Below are 21321 nucleotides of genomic sequence, written 5' to 3' on the forward strand. Positions count from 1 at the left end.
GCATTTTTCTTACATGTCTATGAAAAACTTAGAAAAATCATTTACTTGGTCACAAAGAAATTCATAATAAATTTTAAAAGTGGAGAGTTTACACATCTGGAGAAAATGAATGCTTTCCTAGTAAAATATAAAATGGCCAAAATTAACCAGAAGGTGAGTAGAAACTTAAATAAACTAATTACCACTGATGAGAAAAAAAATCTGCCACTGAAAAAGGCACCAGGTCCAGAGGGTTTCATGAGAGGGAACTGTAGAAACCTTTTGAATTCATCTCTGCCAACACCTTCCTCCTCCAGGAAGCACTCCTGGATTTCTCTCTTGCCAACAAGATTCTGGGAGGGCAGCTCCTCCAACATGCCCCCAACAGCTCTTTGCAGACGAGTCATATCATATCATATCTGCCATACCATAACTGCCATGCCATACCATATCATAACTGGATCTGCTATTCAATTTCTCCTGGACAGTAAGCTACCTGAGGGCAGGAACCATCCTTTATTTTTCATTGCTCCCTAGTCACCAGTATAGCAGCTGACATTCACTGACTAGGTGAATACGGTAAATGAAAAAGCAGAAGGCACAATCGTCATTACTCTGTGATGTCTCTACAGGAGCTGCCTGACATACTCACAAGAAGGCAGAATAAATGGAAAGAAACCAACATGCTAACAGTCATTCGATTGAGATTTCCTCCTATTATTCAAATATTTGTAATGGAGTTAAGCGATTTTTATAGGGAGGGAATAGTAATTTACACATTTAACTGGGCCAAAGAGGAGAAAGGAAGGGGGAGGCTGAGAGGATTCTGCAGGCAGGCTCTTCTGCTACCTCTGCTTCCTCTCTCTGGCTCAGTCCCTAGACAGACATGGAGGCCTGGACAGGGGCCCCTGCCCCCCTCCCTTCATGCCTCACAGGGGACCCCCAGCCAGGAGAAGGCGAGGAGGCAGGGTGGGCACCCGCAGGAGCCTGGGCTGGACAGAAAGATCCTGCAGGCCCAGGCAACAGCTCTGGAAGTTCCCTCAACACCAGAATCCTTCTGCAATCTGGAAACACAGCTTCCCAAATTTTAGCAAGAGCACCTGTGCCCCTGTGTCCCAGAGCCCTAGTCCTGGCAGCCCTGTTTCCCCTTCAATATGAACCAACAGCCACTGACCTCTCACTCCCCGGCACAGATCCAGCTCCGAATCTCCCCATCATTCAGGCATGGAGCCCTGGCCACATTCCTGGTTAGCAGCTGCCCCCTGGTCATGATCATGGACCTTCCCATTCCCCAGGGCCTGGCACTGACCACCCATCCAGGCTGGCATTCAGTACGATGCCCACCCCTCCCTGTACTGGACACAGTCAGCTCTAAGAGGGGCAGAGAAAATAGGTCTATGGAGCTAAGCTATGAGGACGCAAAGGCCTAAGAACGATATAATGGACTTTGGGAACTTGGGAGTGAGGGAAAAGGTGGGAGGGGTGTGAGGGATAAAAGACTACACATTGGGTACAGTGCGCACCACTCGGGTGATGGGTGCACCAAAATCTCAGAAATCGCCACTAAAGAACTTATCCATGTAACCAAACACCACCTGCTCCCCAAAACCATTGAAATAAACATTACAAAAGATAGGTCTAGAGTGAGGCCAACTGCTGAGTCTTGGGAAGGAAGTGAGGGGCAGGTGGGCTTGTCCTGGGGCCCATCTCAGGCCCCTGGGGGCTGAAGAGAGCCAGGGACTAAGAGGTAAGAACCAGGCACAGGCTCCAGCGAGACCCCAAGAAATTAGGGGGCCTGCAGGTGAGGGTGGTGGGCAGGGAGATCTCTGGCGGGACAGCAATGTGGGGTGAGGGTGGGAGGGGAACCCAAGAAGCTGCTGTCTCCTACGTCAGGTCCTAGGCAGAGGGCTCCTGGGACAGCCCAGGGCTGCAGGTGAGCCGCTGGGAGGGAACTGGGTCAGGTGTAAGGAAACCGGCAGAGCCACCCCAGGGCGGCTGCCCCAGCTGGGGGGTGGGGGTGGGGGTTGCTGGAGGAGGGAGTGCGATCAAGGGGCTAGCTGGAGTCCCCTCAACTTGGCCTCAGCCTCCTGCTGTTATCAACCCCCCTTGCCAAAGGCCACCTAGCTGGCCCCGAAGGGGGACAGGTGGGGCTGTCCCAAGGCCAGTTCCTTTCTCTCAATCACAGTGGCTCCGGCTGCCCTCGGAGTTTGTCCTAGGAAGTGGGTGCGGGGCCTGGATCCAGAGAGGAGGCGCCCGCAGGTGGGTTTTAGGATTCGGGAAAGGGAGGGGAGAGTGGGGAAACTGCTGTGGCCGCCCTCTAGTCCCCCAGGGGCGAGGGCTCACTCACAGTTCCCAGCAGAGGAGGACGAATGAAGGCCCCAGGCTCCTTCCAGTCCGGGCTGCCAGCTCAGGTGCGGCGCCTCCAGGGCTGCTTGTATAAGAAGGTGCAGCAGCCTGGCTGGAACTTCCCTCCCAGCGGCCAATGCTCCAGCAACAGGGGCGGGCTCCAGGCCAGCTCCACCTGCCTGGGCCTTCCCACCCTGGGCGGGGATGGTGACCGCACCCTGAAATCCCAGAGTCAGGACCACAGCTACGGGAAGAGTTTCAGAGTCCCCTTTATTGCACTGGCTTTGGCCTGGCTTCCCAGGGCTCCCTGAGTGGCCTCTTTGGGGGAGGGGAGGAGTCATCCCTGCTTACCTCCCCTGTCTCTCTCTCCCCTCTCAGAAGGGTTTGCTTCTGCCCTCTCCTGGGCAGCAAGAGAACAGGAGATGCCCCTCTCCTGGGACATCAACTCTTCCACAGCAGGGCTGGGCACACAGGATGCTCAGAAGAAGGAGCACATGCCTGCCTTCGGCTTGTACTGTTCTTGCCGAGGGGAACATGGTGGCCAATCCTAAAGGCCACCAGGCTGAAACTGAACCTGGTGGCCAGGGTGGGGCTTTGGGTCAGGGGGCCTGGAACTGTCCTGGACACAGCCACTTCCTGGCTGTGTGAGCTTCATCCTGTCACTAAACCTCCCTGAACCTCTGTATTCAGGGCAAATGGAGGTGTCCATGCCTGCCTTCCAAGCTGCTGGGAGCTTAACACTGGGTATAAGCCTTTGAGCAAGAGCCCACAGGATTCTTAGCCCCTTTGGGACTGCGTCTTGCCACACTTTGTCCCCAGTGTCCAGAACAGTGACCAGCCCACCCCAAGTGCTCAATATGTGTGACTAGAGTGCATGGGGAGTGGCAAGGCTGTAAAACACCATCCACGGCAGGAGCCCCTCTGTTCTGGGGGCCCCTGGCCCTGCCCGGTAGCCTGCCCTAAGCCCTGAGCTGCTGCCTGACAGACGGGCGTCCCCATACACTCCCCAGTGCCCCCGTGCCATGCCATCCCCACATCCTGCCCCCTCTGTGTCTGCACCCACTTTCTTCTGAGATCCTTTCTCAGCAACGACCTCCTCCCCATCTTCAGCCTCCCCATCTCCTGCCCACCCACCTGAACCTGGGGACCACGTTTCCATCCATGACCTACACCCCCTCTGGCCACACTGTGTCTCTCCTCCTGCCCGTTGTCCACACGCTCAAATTGCACACTCACTTCTCTCTTGACCACTGCCCTCTGCCTTCAGCACCCCCCGACCAGCTGAGCTTCTAGTGGCCACTTCGGATAAGTGTCATATGGCCTTTCTCTCACATGACCTTCCTGTGCGTCCTTCTTCTGGACACTTCTTGGCCTCTGAGCCAGCACTCTCACGCTTCTCTTCCCTTTGTCTGGCACCTAAATCCAGGCGGCCCCATCTTTTCTCCACCCCGCTCCTCCCCAAGTCATCCCGCCCTCAGTAAGTAGCACCACTGTCTGCCCACGAGTGCCAGCCGGGAATCTAAAACTCAACCCGATTTCCCTCCCACCTCCCTCGGCCCCCAGGCCCTGCCCATCCACCTCCCAAACCTCTGTTACCACCACATGCCCACGAGACCACCAAGATCTTTGGCCATTCTTGAAGCCCTGGCCACAGGGATTTTTTTCTCAGTCCCACTCCTGTCTCTGCTAAAAGCCTCACATCGGCTGCAGGATAACATGCACATTCTTGGCAAGGGTCCATGAGGCCCTGCCCGGCTGGGTACCCACTCTCAACCCCATGCTCCACTCTGAGCCCCGGCCCCATGTCTTCTCTTGCTGGCCTCCTATCCAAGTGGGTGAGTCCCCTAGGACCGTGGCTGTGCCTCAGTCCTCTCTAGATCCAAAGGCTCACCAGGGCTTGGCAGGTATTTAGCTAGTTCATGCCTAATGAACAAGTGAATGGGCCTGGAGGGTCATGGTGAGTAAATGCCACCTGGGACAACTAAGGGCAGGGGTGGGGTTCCCTTGGAGGGCAGGAGCAACTCCCTACCCTGGACTTTGATGGGGGTGGAGCACCAGGGAGACCCACAGCTGCCTCTTGAATAAAGCTCGGTGCAGGGAACGTGGTATTATTGCACCCATCGCACAGGGGAGGAAACAGGACCAGAGATGCAAGGTGACTTGTGGAGGTCACACAGTGAATTAGGGCCACAAGCGGGGCCAGGGAGCTGCCTGTCTCTGGCCAATGTCCTAGCTCCCCCCTGGGTAAGTCCCCTACCCCCATCACCGGTGCCCCTCCCCCCAGATGCCACTGCAACTGGGAACCTGCTGGGAGCTGGAGGAAGGATGGGCAGAGGGGCCACCAGGCAGGCGCTCTGGCAGCCGGGGTGATCCGTCTTCTCAGGAGATGTCAGGACCTGGGCAGTCTCCTTCCTCTTTTGTCCTGGGGCCTTGGGTGTTGGCCCTTGGGCGGACCTATAGAGCCCTGGCTCATAGGTAAAGGGCTGCCACACCTCTGACCTCCTCAACACACACTCTCTGTGCACTCTGTCTGAGCCAGACCCTGGGCCAGATGCGAGGTTCAAAGAGCAAGGCCATTCCCCCACCTCCAGGGACTCCGTTCAGATGGGCAGGCACCCTCCCACCGTCACCAGGACAGAGAATGTGGAGAGGCCCGGAAGTGCACCACCGGGAGCCTGCGCAGGAAACGGAGGGGTGCTGCGAGGGAAGAGCGCTGGGATCCAACCACCCATCCCAGAGAAGCTGCCTGGCCGGCTGGCAGGGGCGCGAGACAGGAACCCCCCGCGGTGCCCAGCCCCGCCCGCCGGGTGCCGTTCTCCACTCTGGCCACAAGGCGGCGGGCTGCCGCTGCAGAAGCCCGAGGGAAGGCGGCGGAGACCCAGGGAAGCCAAACGAGGACGACCCAGTCTGGGTGGACTCCCTGCTGCTGCCAAGCGCTTCGAAGCCTTACCTCGTTTAAGGCTCACAACCCTAATCCTTAAGTATTGTGCTTACACCAGAGGACGCTGGTCCTGGGGGAGCGTCCTCGCGTGTAAGTGGCTGTCAGCAGCTGGCAGGTGACCCAGCAGAGTCCAGTTCCCCTTTCCCTAGTCTCAAAACCTGAGCTCTGCATTGTAACCAGAGGGGCAGAGGGAAGACCCAGCAGCGGGCCTACGGAGGGGTGTCTCCTTCGTCTGGGCATCCCAGACTCAGTCCTGGCACACGGTGGGCATCAATGTTCGTGGTAATGACATCAGGTACAGCGAAAGAAATCAGGGGCTCCCAAGGTTCAGAGGTCATCTGTCCACCCCCTCCCTTTGGACTGAAGAACAAACCGAGACCCTAAGAGAGGAAGGGAACTGCCTCTAGATCATCACACGGCCGGTGGCAGATGGCAGAACGGTTCTGAGCATCCTTTTTTCCCCTCGAGCTGCCCCCCCCCTGAAAAGTTCCTAAAGTTCAAAATGTCAGGGTCGCCCAGAGTGTTCTGAGGATGTAAGACGTGCTCTATTTTCGATTTCCCGGATTAACACAACTGGACTCTGAAGAGGGGGGAAAAAACAACCTCACTTAACCGGACGTCTTTCTGAAACAAACGCATCAAGAGTTCTTTAAAAAAAGGAACTGAAATGCTGGAAGCACCCTGAAAGGGAAGCAGACGCCTGACTTTCACATCCACCCTCTCATCTGACCCCAGGATCCTGGGAGACTGGCAAGGCGGTTGAGCAGGGGCAGGCCAGCAACCCCCCGTTCTGTGCCCAGATGCGCTTCGGAATACGCAACAGCTGGGACTTGGAAAGATAATATGGGGCACACACCTGCTATAGGTTATATAACCTCCCAGCAGCAGACCATCGAGCTCATTTCCTTTTCTGCAGCGAAACATGAATATTTACACAAGTGCGATAAATAAAGACCATCAGCAGCCTCACATCAGTTCAAGCGCAATTTTGCCACCAATCGGATTACGAAAAACCTCTGGGCTTTCAGGGAACTTTGGGAATTGCTGATGAGGGACTGGGGGCCTGCACCGCTCGTTTCGCGGTTGGGGAGAGGGCGCTCATCCGCAGTCTTCAGACAGAGGTGGGCGTCGTGCCCGACGCTGAGCGGAGCGGGTCTCCTCGCGCCCCGGCTCCGTGCGGACGCGGTCGCCAGCGCGCGTCCCTGCCTCCGAGTCCCCCCGTCCCCGCTCCCGGGGTGGTACCTGCTCCGCGCTCTCCTCCCGCGGCGGGCCGTGCACGTCCTGGATGACCTCGTAGACGTTCTCTGAGTCGCTGCGCGCCAGGGGCCGCGGGCATACCCAGGAGCCCGCCACGCTGCAGGCCTTGAAGCTGCCGCTGCTTCCTAGGAGGCCGCAGGGAGGCGAGACGGCGGCGCGCGCCAGGTCGTCCAGGGACTGCGCGGGCCGCACGGGCGCCGCGGGCCGCAGGTACAGGCAGGCGGGCAGGCCCGGCGCCAGGCTGCTGCGCTGGGTCGCGGCACCGCGTTGCGCAGGGCCGCACAAGGAGCTGGCTCGGCCTCGGGGCTCCGCTGGGGCGCCGTCGGGGCCCGTGGCCGCTGCTGCGCTCACAAACCGGTAGTCATAGGACAGCGGCTCGGGGGCCGCGGGGCCTGGGTGGGGACCTGGCGGCGGGGCGGCGGCAGGGTTGCCCAGCGCTGGCAGCTCGCGCACGTACTGCGCAGGCAGGTAGAAGGGGCGGCCACCAGGCTCACGCCGCACGTGCCACCAGTGCTCGGTGCTGCGCCGCAGCAGCCGGTAGCGCTCATTGGGCCGGATGGCCACGCGGCGCCCGTCCTTGCCGGTGTACTCGAAGGGGTGCTCCACCAGTACGTACACGTCCCCCTCCACGTCCGCCGCCATCGCGGCCGCGGCGTTTTCCTGCAGGCAACAAGAAGGAGGGCCGCGGAGGTCAAGACCACCTAGCCCGGGATAGCCCTGCACTCGGGGACAGACTTAGGTTCGAGTCCCGATCCTGCACTCGCCGTTCGCCTTCGGGCCTCAGTTTTCCCATCTCTAAAATGGCAACTTGCATAAAATCACATCTAAGGCTTCCATTCTTACACTCAGTGCTGGAATTAGGACAACCCCTTCGTTCCGTGGGGTTGATTATAAGATTTGGCCCTTGCTTCAGTCCTGCGGTGGGGAGATTGTGAGTAGTCTTGGTCCAAATCGACTACGAGGGAAGCCTTGGCTTTAAAACAAGGGGTGATTGCCTGCTCTAAGGTTGACACCACGCTTGCTTAATAGTTGACTGAGCCTTATTTTTCCCGTCAGTTAAGTAGGAAGAACACCCCATTTACTGCCGCTACCCGGCCCTGTCCCACCTGGACGCCTCCCGCCCTCGGAGAATCCACAGAGGGTCTGGTAGCACTGCCTCCCTCCAGGAGCTTGCGCCCGGACCCCCTGGTCAGAGTTGGGATGCGGGCTCTGCAGGGGGCCCAGCGAACAGCTCTACCTGGGGGCTGTCCCTGCCCCGCTTAGTCCAAGGGCCTTGATGTAGAGGCCTCTGCTGCCAATGCGGGGGAACCGGTTCTCTCGGTTTCTCTTTCCTTCCCCAGCTGCATCACCGCAGACGTGAGCCCGAGCCCGGCCCGCCCAGCCCGGCCCGCACCGCCCCCTGCTCTCTGGCTCTCACGCCGCCTCCTGAGAAAGGCCCTGCCCCTGCGGCCTGCCCACCTGCCCTGTGACCTCTACAGTGTCCCCACGAGAGTGGCTCCTGGAGAATGCACTCTGAGACAGTGACTATCAGTGCGGAGTCCCAGAGCAGGGCCCCCCAAAGCTCTCTGGAGTGGTGGGCACATGCCCCGCTCCCGCCCCGGCTCCCGGGTGTCAGGGATGGGGGAGAGCCTAACTAAATCTGCCTGCGCCCCTCCACCAAAGCCATGAGTCGGTGGTCTTCTCCGGAAGTGCATGGCCCCTCCAAACTCCCACACTTCCTCCTGCCCCCTAAGCTGGCCGGGACCCGGGGCCAGGAGACCGCCGCTTGCCGAGGCAGAGGGACCGAAGGAGCAGGGTCCAACCGGGGCCTCTGCAGGGCTCCTTCGCCACTTTGTCAAGCGTTCCTCGACGACGAAAGGGAGTAAACTGAGTCACTAAGCTAATTGGGCCCTGGAGGCGGGGTCATCGAGCTGCCCAGAGCTGAGCCAACAAACCCCAAGGAGGACACTCCCCCAGCGCCCCTTCCCCCTGGACTCCGCAGCGCACTCACGTCAGCTGGGCGGGCCTCAGGGAGCCCATGGGCTGGGTGGGTGGAGCCGGCGGTGGCAGCAGGTTAGGCCCCTACCATCGCCCTGGGCGGGGTTTCCAGGGGCGAGGCCGGAGAGGCTGTGCGGAACCGGAGCTGGCAAATGGAGCAAAGAGGGACAGGGACGCTAAGGAGTGCTGTCACCGATACCCAAAGCAGCCGTGTCTGGGCGGGGCGAGGAGGAGCCTGAATGCCTCTGCTGGGGACCTCGGGGGGCATTGGGACGAGGCCCAGAGCAGAAGGCCGGGACCCGGAGCCGCGACGGCTGCGTCTGAAGGGGCACTGGCGGGTCGCGAGTGGAGCCCAAGGAGGGTGGGACCGCCCCTGCTCCGCCTTCCCCCCCCCCCCCCCCCCCCCCCCAGATTGCTGTCTCGGAGTCCCTGCGTCCCTCCTGTGCGCGGCTCTGGGAATGCCGGGCTGGGGCTGGTTGTCTCGTGCGGGCGTTCCCGTTCCGGGGGAGGTCATTTGCACCCTGAATCACCCACTGCGAGCCCTTCCAACAGGATTGCAGACCCGCCCGCTCCGGGCCCACCTCCTCCCTCACCAGGGCCTTTCCCGACGCAGCCCGGCCAGGCCTGGAAAAACTCCGAGCGGGATTCCCAGCACAGGGACGCCCACTGGAGCTCAGTGTCTCGGGCTGGATAAGAAGGAGACCCGGCCTCGGTTCCTTCCCCGACCCTGGGGAAACACAGAGAAGGGGAGGGATTGGGGGAGCAGGGAGGATCCCTGGAGCGCGAGAGCGCACCAGGAGCCAGGAGGTCCCCTGCATCCGCTGCCCAAGCTACAGCGGCGTCAACGCCTGGGTCGGCGCTGGGAGCCTGGGCCTGCTCCCCTCCCGCCCCCAGATGGAGGGCAGCCCTTCGCCTACCTTCTCCTCCCCGTGGGATGCGGCCCGCGCAGCTCCCGCCCCAGCACGGAGACAAGGGGAGCAGGCGCGCGGAGCTACCGGGTGCGGACCGCCACCTGCCGCACCCTTCCCTCCCCCCCCCTGCCCCTTTCCCTACCCCCACCCCACCTCCCACCCCAAACCCCGCTCGGCGCCCCACTCCTGACCCTGCTTGCCCGGGCACCTCGGGGCGTCCGCTCGCCGGCCTCGCCTCCACTTGCCCCGGCAGGCGCGCGTGGGCTCGGCGTCCCGCGCTCCCTCCTCGACCGCGCGACTCCCGCGCTGCCGGGTTTCCTGTTCAACAATATAACCAGGGAGGCACCGGCGGAGAGCGCCCGGCAGAACTTCCTCCCGGACTGGGGCTGGGCTGCGGTTGCGAGACACAATCCCCGGTGTCCTGGCTTCCTGTCCCCTCTGGGCCAGGCCAGCGCCTGACGAGCGAAGACGCCATCCCCTCCCCTGCACTTCCCGGGATCCTGGGCCACACCTGGCTGTCTCCAGGGAGGAAGAGGCCGCGGGGCTGAGACGGTGGGACGGGGGAGGGCGGGAGCCTCCCCCGTAGCTTCTCCTGGCCAGATTGCCCTCCCACCATCCCCCACCCCCTCTTGATCCTTGTGGGTTAGGGGGGCCACCCTCCAATCCGTCCACAGGGTAAACTCAGAACCACCTCCAGGAGTCCAGCCCCAGGGTCCTATGCCTTGGGGGTTTTCTGTTTGGGAATTTTCTGCCTCTCTGGACAAGCAGCCTCGCCCTGATCTGAGCCTGCACTTACTCCAGACGTTACAAGCCACAGCCCCAGCAGATCCCCCGCCCTCAGGGGCCCCAAGGAACAGTTGTGCCTGTGGACCTGGCTGTGTGTGCCAGGAGCTGGCTGATTCAGGCCAGTGTTCTGGGAGGAAGAGGAGCCCGCACCCCAGGCCATGGCCCCTCTTGACACCACCTCCTGGGGGTCCAGGGTTGGGTGGGAAGCTGAATCTGGCCAGGCTCATTCTGGAACTCCCTTACCTCTATATCTTTGCCTCTGCTAGGCATTGCCCACCCGTGAGTCCCCACTTCCTCTGAGAATCTCAGTGTGTCTGAGGCTTGGTGGCACCTTGGGACCCTCCAGGGTAGGCACACAGCAGAACTTGGCATTGGTCTTTGGTGCCTGACATGCTTAGAAAATATCTTCTCTCCCTCCCTACCTTTTAGGTGCCTCCCCACCTGCAGCACAGCCAGGCAGCGATGGCACTGGCGATGGTCTTTGGTGGGATCAGGCTGGTATGATGCCCCACTCTGCTGCTTGGCAGCTGGTAGGCCTTGGGAGCTCTGCCTTATCTCTGCAGCTCAGTTTTCTTTCCTATCAACGGGATAGTAACACCCACTTCGCTGGATTATTGCGAGGATTAAATGAGGTCCACTAAGCAGTGCTTACCACATGCCCAGCGCACACAATATATCAGCTATTTTTTTTTTTTAAGACGGAGTCTCACCGTCGCCCAGGCTGGAGTGCAGCAGCGCGATCTCTGCTCACTGCAACCTCTGCCTCCGGGTTCAAGTGGTTCTCCTGCCTCAGCTTCCTCAGTAGCTGGGATTACAGGCATGCACCATCATGCCCAGCTAATTTTTGTATTTTTGTAGAGACGGGGTTTCACCATGTTGGCCAGGCTGGTCTTGAACTCCTGACCTTGGATGATCCAACCTCCTCAGCCTCCCAAAATGCTGGGATTACAGGTGTGAGCCACCATGCCCGGCTATATCAGCTATTATGACTACTTATATTATGTGATAAACTCTTGGGGGTTGGATTGGAATCTCCAAACTGCCCATCCTCCTTCAGGCAGAAGAGGAGAAGGGGAAGTCCCAGCTACTCGGGAGGCTGAGGCAGAAGCATCGCTTGAATCCGGGAAGTGGAGGTTGCAGTGAGCCAAGATCACGCCACTGCACTCCAGCCTGGGCATCAGAGTGAGACTCTGTATCAAAAAAAAAAAAAAAAAAAAAAAGGAGGGGAGAAAGGGATACAGGTACCCTCAGAGGCGCTTTGCTGAGGCTGGAGAGGGCCTGAGCCCACTGGCAGGGCACCACCAGGTCACATGCCATGGCCCTCCACTGGGCCTCCCTCCCCCAGTTTCTCTTCTCTGGGCCTACCATCTACTGTCCTGGAGGGAGGTGAGGCCCTTGGGGGAAGGTAGGGCACCTAGATGGGCAGAGGGTGCCACCTTGTAATCTGAAAAGGACCTTCAAGGACAGGAAATCACAGACCTGAATGTTGTCTGTTTCCATCCCATTTTACTGCAACCTGATTTCCCTGAGAATTAGTCTGTTTCCTGCTCCTGTTCTTAAAATGGACAGCAGTGTGGGCCTCCCCTTGGAGGGATCCCCTGGGCTTCTCCTGGAACTTCTGAGGAAGGTCAGCAGCCAAGTAAAAGTCATTTTGAGCCCTAAAACCATGAGCCCTGAATCGGGGACTCTGCTTAAATAACCCATCTTTCCTGAGCCCCAGCTCTCCTTTATTTCTCCTCTGAGAAATGTCCCCTGTATCCTGAGGTTTCACATGATCCAGTGTCAAGGGTCTGTGCTTTGACATTTAAGTCACAGGAAAAGAAGCCACCGGCATGGGATCAGCTTGAGTTGTTATACAAGTGTGAGTACACCTCCCCAGAGACCCTGACTGCTGGGCTGGGCAAGGTGGCTTTCTTACTCTCTTCTCCCTGCCCACTCCTGGCATGCAAGCCCTCTGCCTACAAGTGTTTGTCACGGACCTCCCAAGCCTTCCCCTGTGCCAGGGACTAACAGGAGGGTGGGGGCCCCTGACAGATGGTAACGATGGCTGGTGGTCTCCTCCCCGGCAGTGGCAGTGTTAGAATTCAGAGGCCAGACCAGTGATGAGAAAGATCAGGTCTTTACTGCAAAATCATTCAAAACTCACACGGCAGCAATTCCTTCAATACATTGCAAAGACTCCTCAGGGCCAGAGCCCTGCTCACTAGGAACAGTGTATTGCATAAAATAACATTTTAAAAATAGTGTGGGCACTACCTTTCTGCGGGAGGGGAGGCAGGAAGAGTCAACGCATCAGAAAGCACTGGCAGCTTCTGGGGAATGGGCCCCTCAGGGCCTCAACCCTGCTGCCTCCAAGGGCACCTTCAGAGAGAATCCTCACAGGCCCAAGCCCTCCTCAGGCCAGGCTCCTGCCCACTCAGGGATGGGGCAATGAGGGCTCTGACTAGGCCGGGCTTGTGGTGGAGCGTTAATGTGGGCCATGGCGGTGCATAAACCCAGCTCCTGGCTTAGGAGGCGTTGGCGTCCGGGCACAGGTGTGCGCCATGACCGGGAGAAGCTGTGCGCAGCCTCCACCTGCCTGCCACCACCGCCTCTGTTCTGCTGCACAGGGATCCAGCTCCAAGGCTGGGTGGGTGACTCAGCAGCTGATCGCCCCCAGGGAAGGGTGGAGGTGGGCTCATCTCTGACAGTGACATGCGGATCTCCACCTGAGGCCTCAGACTCCAAGCTGAGCGCAGGTAAGACAGCTAGGACTGAGGGCCTGCTGGGTCCAGGAGAGGTGGAGGATGGCGACAGAGAGACCAGCAAACCCACATTTCCCCAAAGCCTAGAGGGTCTGAACATCGATTTGAAAACAATTCCAGGCTCCCACCCCAGCCTCAAGGCCCCTTCAAAGGCAGTCCTGCTCCGGGGAAGTTCTTCAGTCTCCAGTGTCCTGGCTGGGCAAGTTCAGTGATGCTGTGGGAATTCATGGCTTTGTGAGGCCGCGGCTGCATCCACAGGGCAGCTCCCCGGCACGCCCCGCACAGCTTAGGGCAAAGGACCAGGTCACTTCTCCACAGTGCAGGGCATGGCTGCCTGCCCTCTCTGGGGTCCTGCCTATCTGTGCCCTGGCAGGGGTTAGTCAGGCAGAGTGTGACCCCAGGCACCCACCAAGGTGGGCCTGGAGCATCTGCAGCAGCGCCCCTATCTGTAGAGGGGTGAGGAGGGCACGGGGATAGGGGGTGGGCAAGACGGTGACCCTCCCTAAACCGAGGAGGGCTCAAAGTGCTGACAGTGCTGGTTTCCAGTCATTTCTCCTTCTCCTAATGGGGCCAAGGCCCCCGGCTAGAGAAGAGCTAGGGGCTCTGACGCTGAGAAAGGGGTGTGCTCAGCAGGCGAGACGCACTGGGGTGAGGAGTAAAGAGGAGACGGAGAGGAAGCGGGGTCACCAGGACTGGCCCTGCCCTGCTGAGGGGCGGTTTGGCACTGGCAGTGAGGGCCAAGGAAAGGCACTGGGTGGGCCCACAGGCCCTGTCCCAGCAGTGGCCTGCCCGCCAGCCACCCGCTGCCTCTAGGCCAGGCCTGAGTGGCTCCTGTGCACCCACTGGGGGTGAGAATGTCTTGATTTCTTGGGTGACTCGTGTAGGATCAAGAATAAAAAAATACTTTCTGTTGAAATATGAATGGGAAAAACCCACCTTAAAAAACTAGACCTTTTAATCAGGAATGTGGAATTGAAAATGCTCCCCAAGCCTCCTTTCCACAGTGTTTGGGCAGCCCTAACAGAGGTGCCGGGACGCTGGTGAGCCAGGGCCTGGTGAGTGAAAGGCTCTGTCTGCCCGGAGACAGGGAGCATCTGGTGGTGGCCACGCCTCCTGCAGCAGAGGGGTGGTGAGGGGGCCAGGGGACATCACAGGGGCTTCCTGGGCTTTCTCTGGAAGGCCGGTGCTCTGGTCACATCTGAGGGTCTTCCTGACAAGGGGACACAGCTGTGACACAGTGAGTATCCTGGGCTGATGGCAAACCCAGCTGGGATGGCTGAGCCACACTCACCCCCGGCCTTCAGAGCGGGGTCAGCAGATGGGCATCAGGCGAAAACATTCTGTTCCTGGTATTTGCGCCGGCGGGCACAGCGGGGGCAGCCCTTCTTCACCACAGCCTGGCAGCTCTGGTGGAAGACGGTCTTGCACTCGGCACACCTGGGGAGAGAGCAGCACGCCTGCTGGTGCTGGCTGGGCTGGAGGTTGCCCTGTGGCCACGCTGGCTAGCGCTTTTGACCAGAACCCATGATACGGCTGTGATGTACTGTGTAACCCATGCACGCACACTGTACCTCTCCATTCCGGAACAGGAGATTCTCAAAACAGTGCTTACCCATATGTCACACAATGCACACTGATATTCTCTGTCCTACTACATTTTTTTATAAATGCGGCTTGAGAGTCATTAAAGATTTCTTGCCTGTATTTAAAAAACATTTACTTATTTTATTTATTTTTCAGAGTCTTGCTCTGTTGCCCAGGCTGGAGTGTAGTGGCATGAAATCGGCTCACTGCAACCTCTGCCCCCCAGATTCAAGTGATTCCCCTGCCTCAGCCTTCCAAGTAGCTGGGATTACAGGTGCCCACCACCACACCTGGCTTATTTTTGTGTTTTTAGTGGAGACGAGGTTTCATCATGTTGGCCAGGCTGGTCTCGAACTCCTGACCTCAAGGGATTCACCTGCCTCGGCCTCCCAAAGTGCTCGGATTACAGGCGTGAGCCACCACGCCCGGCCAAGATGGTATAATTTTAAAAACTCAGCCCCAGGCCCATTCAGGGCTGAATCCCGGCCAGTGGACACCGACAGAAAAAGAACTAATGTTCCCAGTTCAGTTTTCCACTCCCACATGGGTTGCAGGAAGTCTGGACAAATTTTTCCATTGAGAGGTTGCTGATAATGAGCAATAACTGGAACAAGAGTGATCATTTCAGCAACAGAGGCAGTGGCAGTGGCAGGTACCACCCACCAGGTGCCCACTTTGTGCCTGGTCTCATGCCAACAGTACAGGGCAGTAACTCATACAATCCTCCTCAACCCATGCATACACTGTGGCTCCAGCAGGCTCCACTCAGAGAGCCGGCAGCCACCTCTAGGAAGACAGATGGTTCTGTAGAGGCAGAGGAGTCCTGGGAAAGCTTGTCTTGTCTCCTGAGCTGGACCGGAGCTGGCCATGACTGCCCAGGGCATGGGCCGTCCCAAACAACTGCACCATCCCTTGGCACAGCACAAAGCCGATGTTCAATACGCTCCTGCCCATAGAACGAGGCCTTCTGCCCTGAGTGCTTGGGCCAGGCTGTGGGTGTGGGGAAGGGTGGGGCTGGGAGACAGCTGGCTGGGTGTCCCACATACCTGACTGTGGTGTCAAACTCAAAGGGGAAGATGATGTCGTGGTGCCGGCAGATCTGGCAGATGAAGCCGCGCTGGGTGCACAGGTCGCAGTGGTAGACGTGCTGGGAGGCGAATTCGATCAGGGTCTTGAGGAATCCTTCATACACCCCGTCTGCAATCTGCGGAGGGCAAGTAGGAATCCTTCATACACCCTGTCTGCGATCTGTGGGGGGCTGGTAAACTGAGGCCCCAGGCCTTTCAAGCAGCTGCACTGAGGCGCCATGGCACCCTGCCTGGAGAACTTCTACCCCCCGTTTCCACGTGGGCAAGAAAAGCAAACCTCCCTGAGTCAGGCTGAGCAGTGCCAGCGTCCAGCCCGTGGGCACTGAGGTCACTCAGGGCTAATGGGACTCACAGATGAGACCTGACTCCACTGCACCCGCCCCCTGGAGAAAGGAGTATTCCAAACTGTCTTCCTGTGATCCTGGGGTTGCTGGAGTGCTTGCTTATTCCAGGGTGCGGGGGGTATCCGTCCCTGCCCAGGAAGCCGGGGCAGCAGGGCAACCCACCCCGAGCTGCAGAAAAGCTGCAGACTGCTGTCTTCAGTAAACTACAGACACCCCTCCCATCTTCCCTGCTGACTTCTCCGGGAATGAGGTCTCTCTGGAGGTCTGGGCGGGGGAAGCATGACACTCACCTGCTGCAGGTCAGCAACACTGAACCTATGCGGAGACTCCAAGAGATAATCCCTGTGGTTGAGCCTTCAAACAAAACACAAGCGATTCTTTAGAGAGGTTTCCAAGACCCGGGCCAACCTGTGTTGTTTGTTTTCATTCCCCTGGCGCTGCTCACCAGGCAGACACCTGCCCCCTGGGCGGGGCAGGGGCTAGGAACGTAATTCAGCCTGCCTGGGCTTGGGGCCTGGTCTTCAAGGTAACTAGCTGGTGGGACCTTGGGCAAGTTACTCAACCTCTCTGAACCTTGGGTTTCCCTCTCTGGGAAATGGAGTTGTCTGGATTAAGTAACTTATTTAAAGCATTTGACTTGGTGCCGAGCTCACAGTAAACACGTAATTAATCATAAGGAGGAGGATGGGTGCTGACACCTGGGACCCGGAACTGGGCTAAGAGCTTCATACGCATTCATTCATTTGATTCTCACAATAATCCTGTGAGGCTGGTACTATCACCATCCCAACTGAGAAGAGGAAATAGGTTAAATCACTTGCCTGAGGTCACACAGCTAGTAGGCGGGAGAGCTGGAGTTTGAACATAGGGGCCTGGCTCCAGAGCCTGCACCCCTGTCTACCTGGCAAATGCCTAGAGATGAAGGTTGTTGTCATTATTGCCACCATTACATACCAGGGACAGTGCTGGGGGCAGTAATGCACAGGATATGGCCTCTGCCCTCCTGTTTGGCCCCTGGTTTGGCTGAGGGACAGACATTAAAGTGTCTGGTTTCCGTGCTACACGAGAGCAACCGAGACGTGTCCTAAGTACAGCAGATCCCATTTCAGAGGTGGCCGGGGCAGCAGAGAACAAGGGCTCAGCCGCCAATGCAGCTCTAGTTTCCACTACACCAACGGGAGGGATCCAGGGGGCCCCATCCTGAGAGATGGAGAGGAAACACCTGCAGAAAGTTCCCTGGTACAAAACCTGCCTGGCCCGGCTGTGTGTGTTTGGGTGGGTACTGGCGGTGGGAGGTTACTCCAAGTCAGAGGATGCTTGGGAACCTGCCCCAGGATGCCCCAGACATCTGGGGACAGGATGGTGCCAGCCCTGGGTCTGGGCCTCCCGGGTGCAAGCTGTGGAGCATCTGGAATGGGGGCTTGGCCTTGTCCCAGCTGGTGGCCTCAGCTGTGGTCCAGGGGAGCCCAAACCGGGGTGGAGACAGTAAGTCCCACCAAGCAGCCATATAGGCCAAGATGCCAACTGGCCCCTCAGTTTACCAAGCTGGTGTCCCCAGTAAACTTCCTGCACTCCAGGAAGGGAAGCTGCCATTTGTCACCAAGAAAACATGGGACACAGCAGGCTGGGGGGACACAGGTTGGCCCTGAGCTAGCAGGAGTGTGGGCTGATCTGGATGGAGAATTAGCTTTGCCATCCGTCCTCTGACCACAGTCGTGGAAGCTCTAGGAGCCCCTGTGCCCTGGGCCCGTCACCCTCTCAGCAAGGACTTGCAACTGGCTTCTCCGCAGTGCTCAGTCAAGGCCAGAGGGGAGAGGGTGCTGGCCCAGGGGTGAGAGGCCACTTCCCCTCCTGGCCTCCAGGAAAGAAATTCTCGTGCACTGGGGCACAGCCAGGCCTACTTGGGGCCTCAGTTTCCTCACCCACACAATGAGGAGAACCCTCTTTGTCCTCTGGCGTGAGGCTGGGAAAGAGACCACAGGAATCTGGAGGGCTCTCTAGGAGACAGGAAAATGAGGGGAGAGGTCAAATCTTAGCTCCTGGAACCGATGAAGTGATAGGGAAGGAGAGGGCCAGGCAAGGGCTGGAAGATTGGGGGGACATGGGTGGGGGCCTGGGTGCCTCCTGTCTCCTGAGCCCCGACTCCTCCTTGGCCCACCGCTCCCTGGCCGTTGGGAAGGACACCGAGGTCTGGTGGGTGGACAGGGTGTGGGGCATTTCTGTGATGGCTTCCTCCCAAGGCTGGAGAGGACACTCTCAGGGGCTTCTCTGGCTCTTGGAGTCAGGTCCTAGGTCTGCTGGAGAGAATCCAGCCAGGCAGCTGCCATTAGTGCAGGACAGCTCCTCCCTGACTCCCTGACATCCAAGACCTGCCCATGCCTCAGCCCTCTCCTCCTCTCAACCTTCCCTCTGGCTGACTTGGTCCAGGCCCAGCTCCCTGGAGTTAATTACTAACACCAGCTGCCACCCAGGGCTGTCCCCTTCACCAGCTGCACTCTGCTGGGGCCAGAATGGTCTTTTTGTGTGTTTGTTTTGTTTTTGAGACGGAGTCTCACTCTGTCTCCCAGCCTGGAGTGCAGTGGCATGATCTTGGCTCACTGCAACCTCTGCCTCCTGGGTTCAAGTGATTCTCCTGCCTCACCCTCCCTAGTAGCTGGGATTACAGGCACCTGCCACCACGCCCGGCTAATTTTGTATTTTTAGTAGAGACGAGGTTTCGCTATGTTGGCCAGGCTGGTCTCAAACTCCTGACCTCAGGTGATCCACCTGCCTTGGCCTCCCAAAGTGCTGGGATTACAGGCGTGAGCCACCGCACCTGGTCTTTTCAGAGTGGTCTTTTCTAAGCCGTTGATCAGAAGTGACAGCCCCGTGCTCAAAACCCTTCAGTGGTTCCCCACAAGTAGCAGATCAAATCCGAAGGCCTCGAGGGCCCTTTGAGTTCTGGCCCCTGTACCCGAAGCCCAGCTGCCCAGAGCCCCTCAAGGGCGTCAGTGAGCTGTGCTCCGGCCAGCCTCTTGCTACCAGTCCCTTAGCCAGGAAAGCCAGGTTCTCCACTGCCCTTTTTACTCTTTCCTCATTTTTCTAAACCCCAGTTTAACAGACACACAATGCCACTGGTGTTGTGGCAACACGTGTGTGTGGATGGAGTGAGGTGCAGAAGCAGGTGGTGGTGGGCTCTGAGAAGGGCTGACTGAATGGTCTGCTTTATTCCCTTTCATAAATGCCCCTCGCTTGCAACACTGACCTTTGTAAAGAAGAAAAACATTTTAGAAGAAAAAAGGAAAAGAACTCTGCATGCCCTCAGCTCAGATGCCATCTCCTCTGGAAGCTCCTTTGGCCCCTGCCAAGGCTGGATCAGGTGCCCTCAGGGCACACACGATGCTGACCCAGCGCCATCTGTGGCCCAGACTCTGGGTCCCTCACGCAGCCCTCACCACTACTCAGGAGGCCACAGGAATGGAGGAATCACTGGCCCATTTTATAGATGGGAAAGCTGGACCCAGAGAAGTGAAGCAACTTTCCTGACGCACAGTGGCTGAGGGGCTCCCATACTGTTTCCCCTGCCCCACGCTGTTTCCATGGGACTTCCACAGGCACGGGAAGCAGGCTGGACACATAGCAGGAGTACAGCGCTGCTGCCCAGGGACGGAGCAGGAGGGCTAGGGAGAGAGACAGGGCTGCCCCTGGTGCCCGCAGAGACAGGTCAGTAAAGCCAATGAACAAACTCTCTCAGCAGGGTGGGGACGGGTGAATGGGGCTGGGGCCCACAACCCACCCCACAGGCACCTGGTCTACACAGGTCTGCAGGCCTGTGCAGGTACCTGGCTCCTTGACCAAGGAGGGTGATGAGGCCCCACCCGACCCCAGAGATTTCACCACCTGGTTAGGTGGGCAGGAGGACAGTCTCTCTGGACTCTCAGGGGTGGGGAATGAGTCAGCGCTTGCCAAGAGGTGGAGACCCAGTCACCCGCGGATGCTTGGGATGGGCAGAGCCTCCAGGGGTGAAGCCTTCTAGGGTCTAGGGTCCCACATGGTGGTCTGTGGAGGGCTTTCTGTTCTTTCAGGCCCTGCAGAGGAGACCAAGGCTCAGCTGGCAGCTGTGGGGCCAGATTCTCCTCTTTGCCTAGGGGAGAGCCCCCTGCAGCACCCCTTGAGAGCCCCTGGGGACCTGCTCGGGGCACACCCTGGTCCTGAGGAGGCCCGGCTCTGGGAGCACTGCAGCCAGGATGGAAGAGGCAGTCTTCAGAGAGGCGCTCTCTAGGCTGGCCCTGTGGCGAGGGAAGGCCAGACGGAGGAACCTGGAGGGGCTTGTGAGCTAGTCCCTGCCCCTAGAAACCCAGAAGAGGTGGACGGACTCGAAGCCCATGCTGGGCAGTAGGCACCGGCAGCCTGCTCCACATGAGGTCTGCCCTCCTGAGGGTGCCGGGAGAGCACAGCCCAGGGAAGACTGTGGCCTGGGCTGTGACCTGAGGACTAGGAAGCATTTATGACAGGAATGGAGAGATCTGAGTCCCTGTTGAAGCCCAGCATCACATCCCATTCCTGAGCACCAAAGGCCCCAGGCCCTTGGTGAGAGAAGCTTCCTGAAGGGCATCCTGAGGGCCCTGCCCCGATCACGTCTTCTTTGGAGAATTTCAGGAGGGAAGCTGGCATGGGCCAGATGACTGGCTGGGATGGGGAAGAGGTGGGAACATCTGGCCCTCGCCTGCCTCTCGCCACACTCCCCACTTCCCTCCTCACCACAGCCCAAGTTCTCCCTGGGCTTTCCACCGACGGTGCCTTTGTTCATGGCCTGTGCGTGCTATTCCTTCTGTCGAACGCTCTTTCCCCCTTTGCTTCTCCTTTCTAATTCTTCCTAATTTTTCAGGTCTCACCTTAGAAGTCACTTCCTCCAGGAAGTCTTTTCTGCTTTGTCCTCCTCTCATCTGGGCTGGATGTCAAGCCTCTGTGGTTCCAGGACATCCTGCCTCTCACCCTCACCCTCACCCCCGGATGGAGTTGCTGACTTTCCCACCAGTCTTCCCTGTCAGGCCGGAGGCTTCCGGTGGGTCGGCCCTGGCTCTGCCCTGCTCAGTGTTGGAGCCCACATGCCTCGCCAGGTGTACAGTGCTTAGCATGTTCTCAGTCCACGTTTTTGAGTAAACAAATGGTTACATGAACAAAACCCCAAAATCACCCCCAAAAGATGTGATTATTTCCCAGGCCCAGTGGGAAGATCTCTGCCCAGGTTTCCTCCAGGTGGACGCCTTGCCCTGGGCTGTGCCCCTGTGTGTGTCCGTGTGCACGAGTGCCTGCATGTGTGTACATTTGTGCACATGTGCATGTGTGTGCATGTGTATGCATTTGTGTGTACATTTATGTGTG

The 21321-nt window shown here is 58.6% G+C and overlaps 2 protein-coding genes across 4 annotated transcripts in view; both read right to left on the bottom strand.

Annotated features, from left to right (window-relative positions):
- The window catches only part of ARHGAP27 (Rho GTPase activating protein 27), a 38472-nt gene extending 28121 nt beyond the window's left edge, over positions 1–10351 (bottom strand). Inside the window, exons 1-4 of the mRNA XM_025362211.1 lie at positions 9620–10351; positions 9094–9227; positions 8514–8645; positions 6509–7183 (exon numbers count right to left, since the gene is read on the bottom strand). Coding sequence (XP_025217996.1) covers positions 6509–7165 — 657 coding nt within the window. The 5' untranslated portion in view covers positions 7166–7183; positions 8514–8645; positions 9094–9227; positions 9620–10351. The remainder of the gene's footprint in view (positions 1–6508; positions 7184–8513; positions 8646–9093; positions 9228–9619) is intronic.
- A 1946-nt stretch (positions 10352–12297) lies between these two features.
- PLEKHM1 (pleckstrin homology and RUN domain containing M1) overlaps positions 12298–21321 on the bottom strand; it is a 55884-nt gene continuing 46860 nt past the window's right edge. For all 3 annotated transcript variants that reach the window (XM_025362202.1, XM_025362204.1, XM_025362203.1), the window contains 3 exons: positions 16248–16311; positions 15572–15729; positions 12298–14378 (listed from right to left, as the gene is read on the bottom strand). In XM_025362202.1, the coding sequence (XP_025217987.1) occupies positions 14267–14378; positions 15572–15729; positions 16248–16311 (334 nt within the window). In that variant the 3' untranslated portion in view covers positions 12298–14266. The remainder of the gene's footprint in view (positions 14379–15571; positions 15730–16247; positions 16312–21321) is intronic.

The sequence above is a fragment of the Theropithecus gelada genome, chromosome 16 (genome assembly GCF_003255815.1).
Source record: "Theropithecus gelada isolate Dixy chromosome 16, Tgel_1.0, whole genome shotgun sequence".
Lineage (NCBI taxonomy): Eukaryota > Metazoa > Chordata > Mammalia > Primates > Cercopithecidae > Theropithecus > Theropithecus gelada.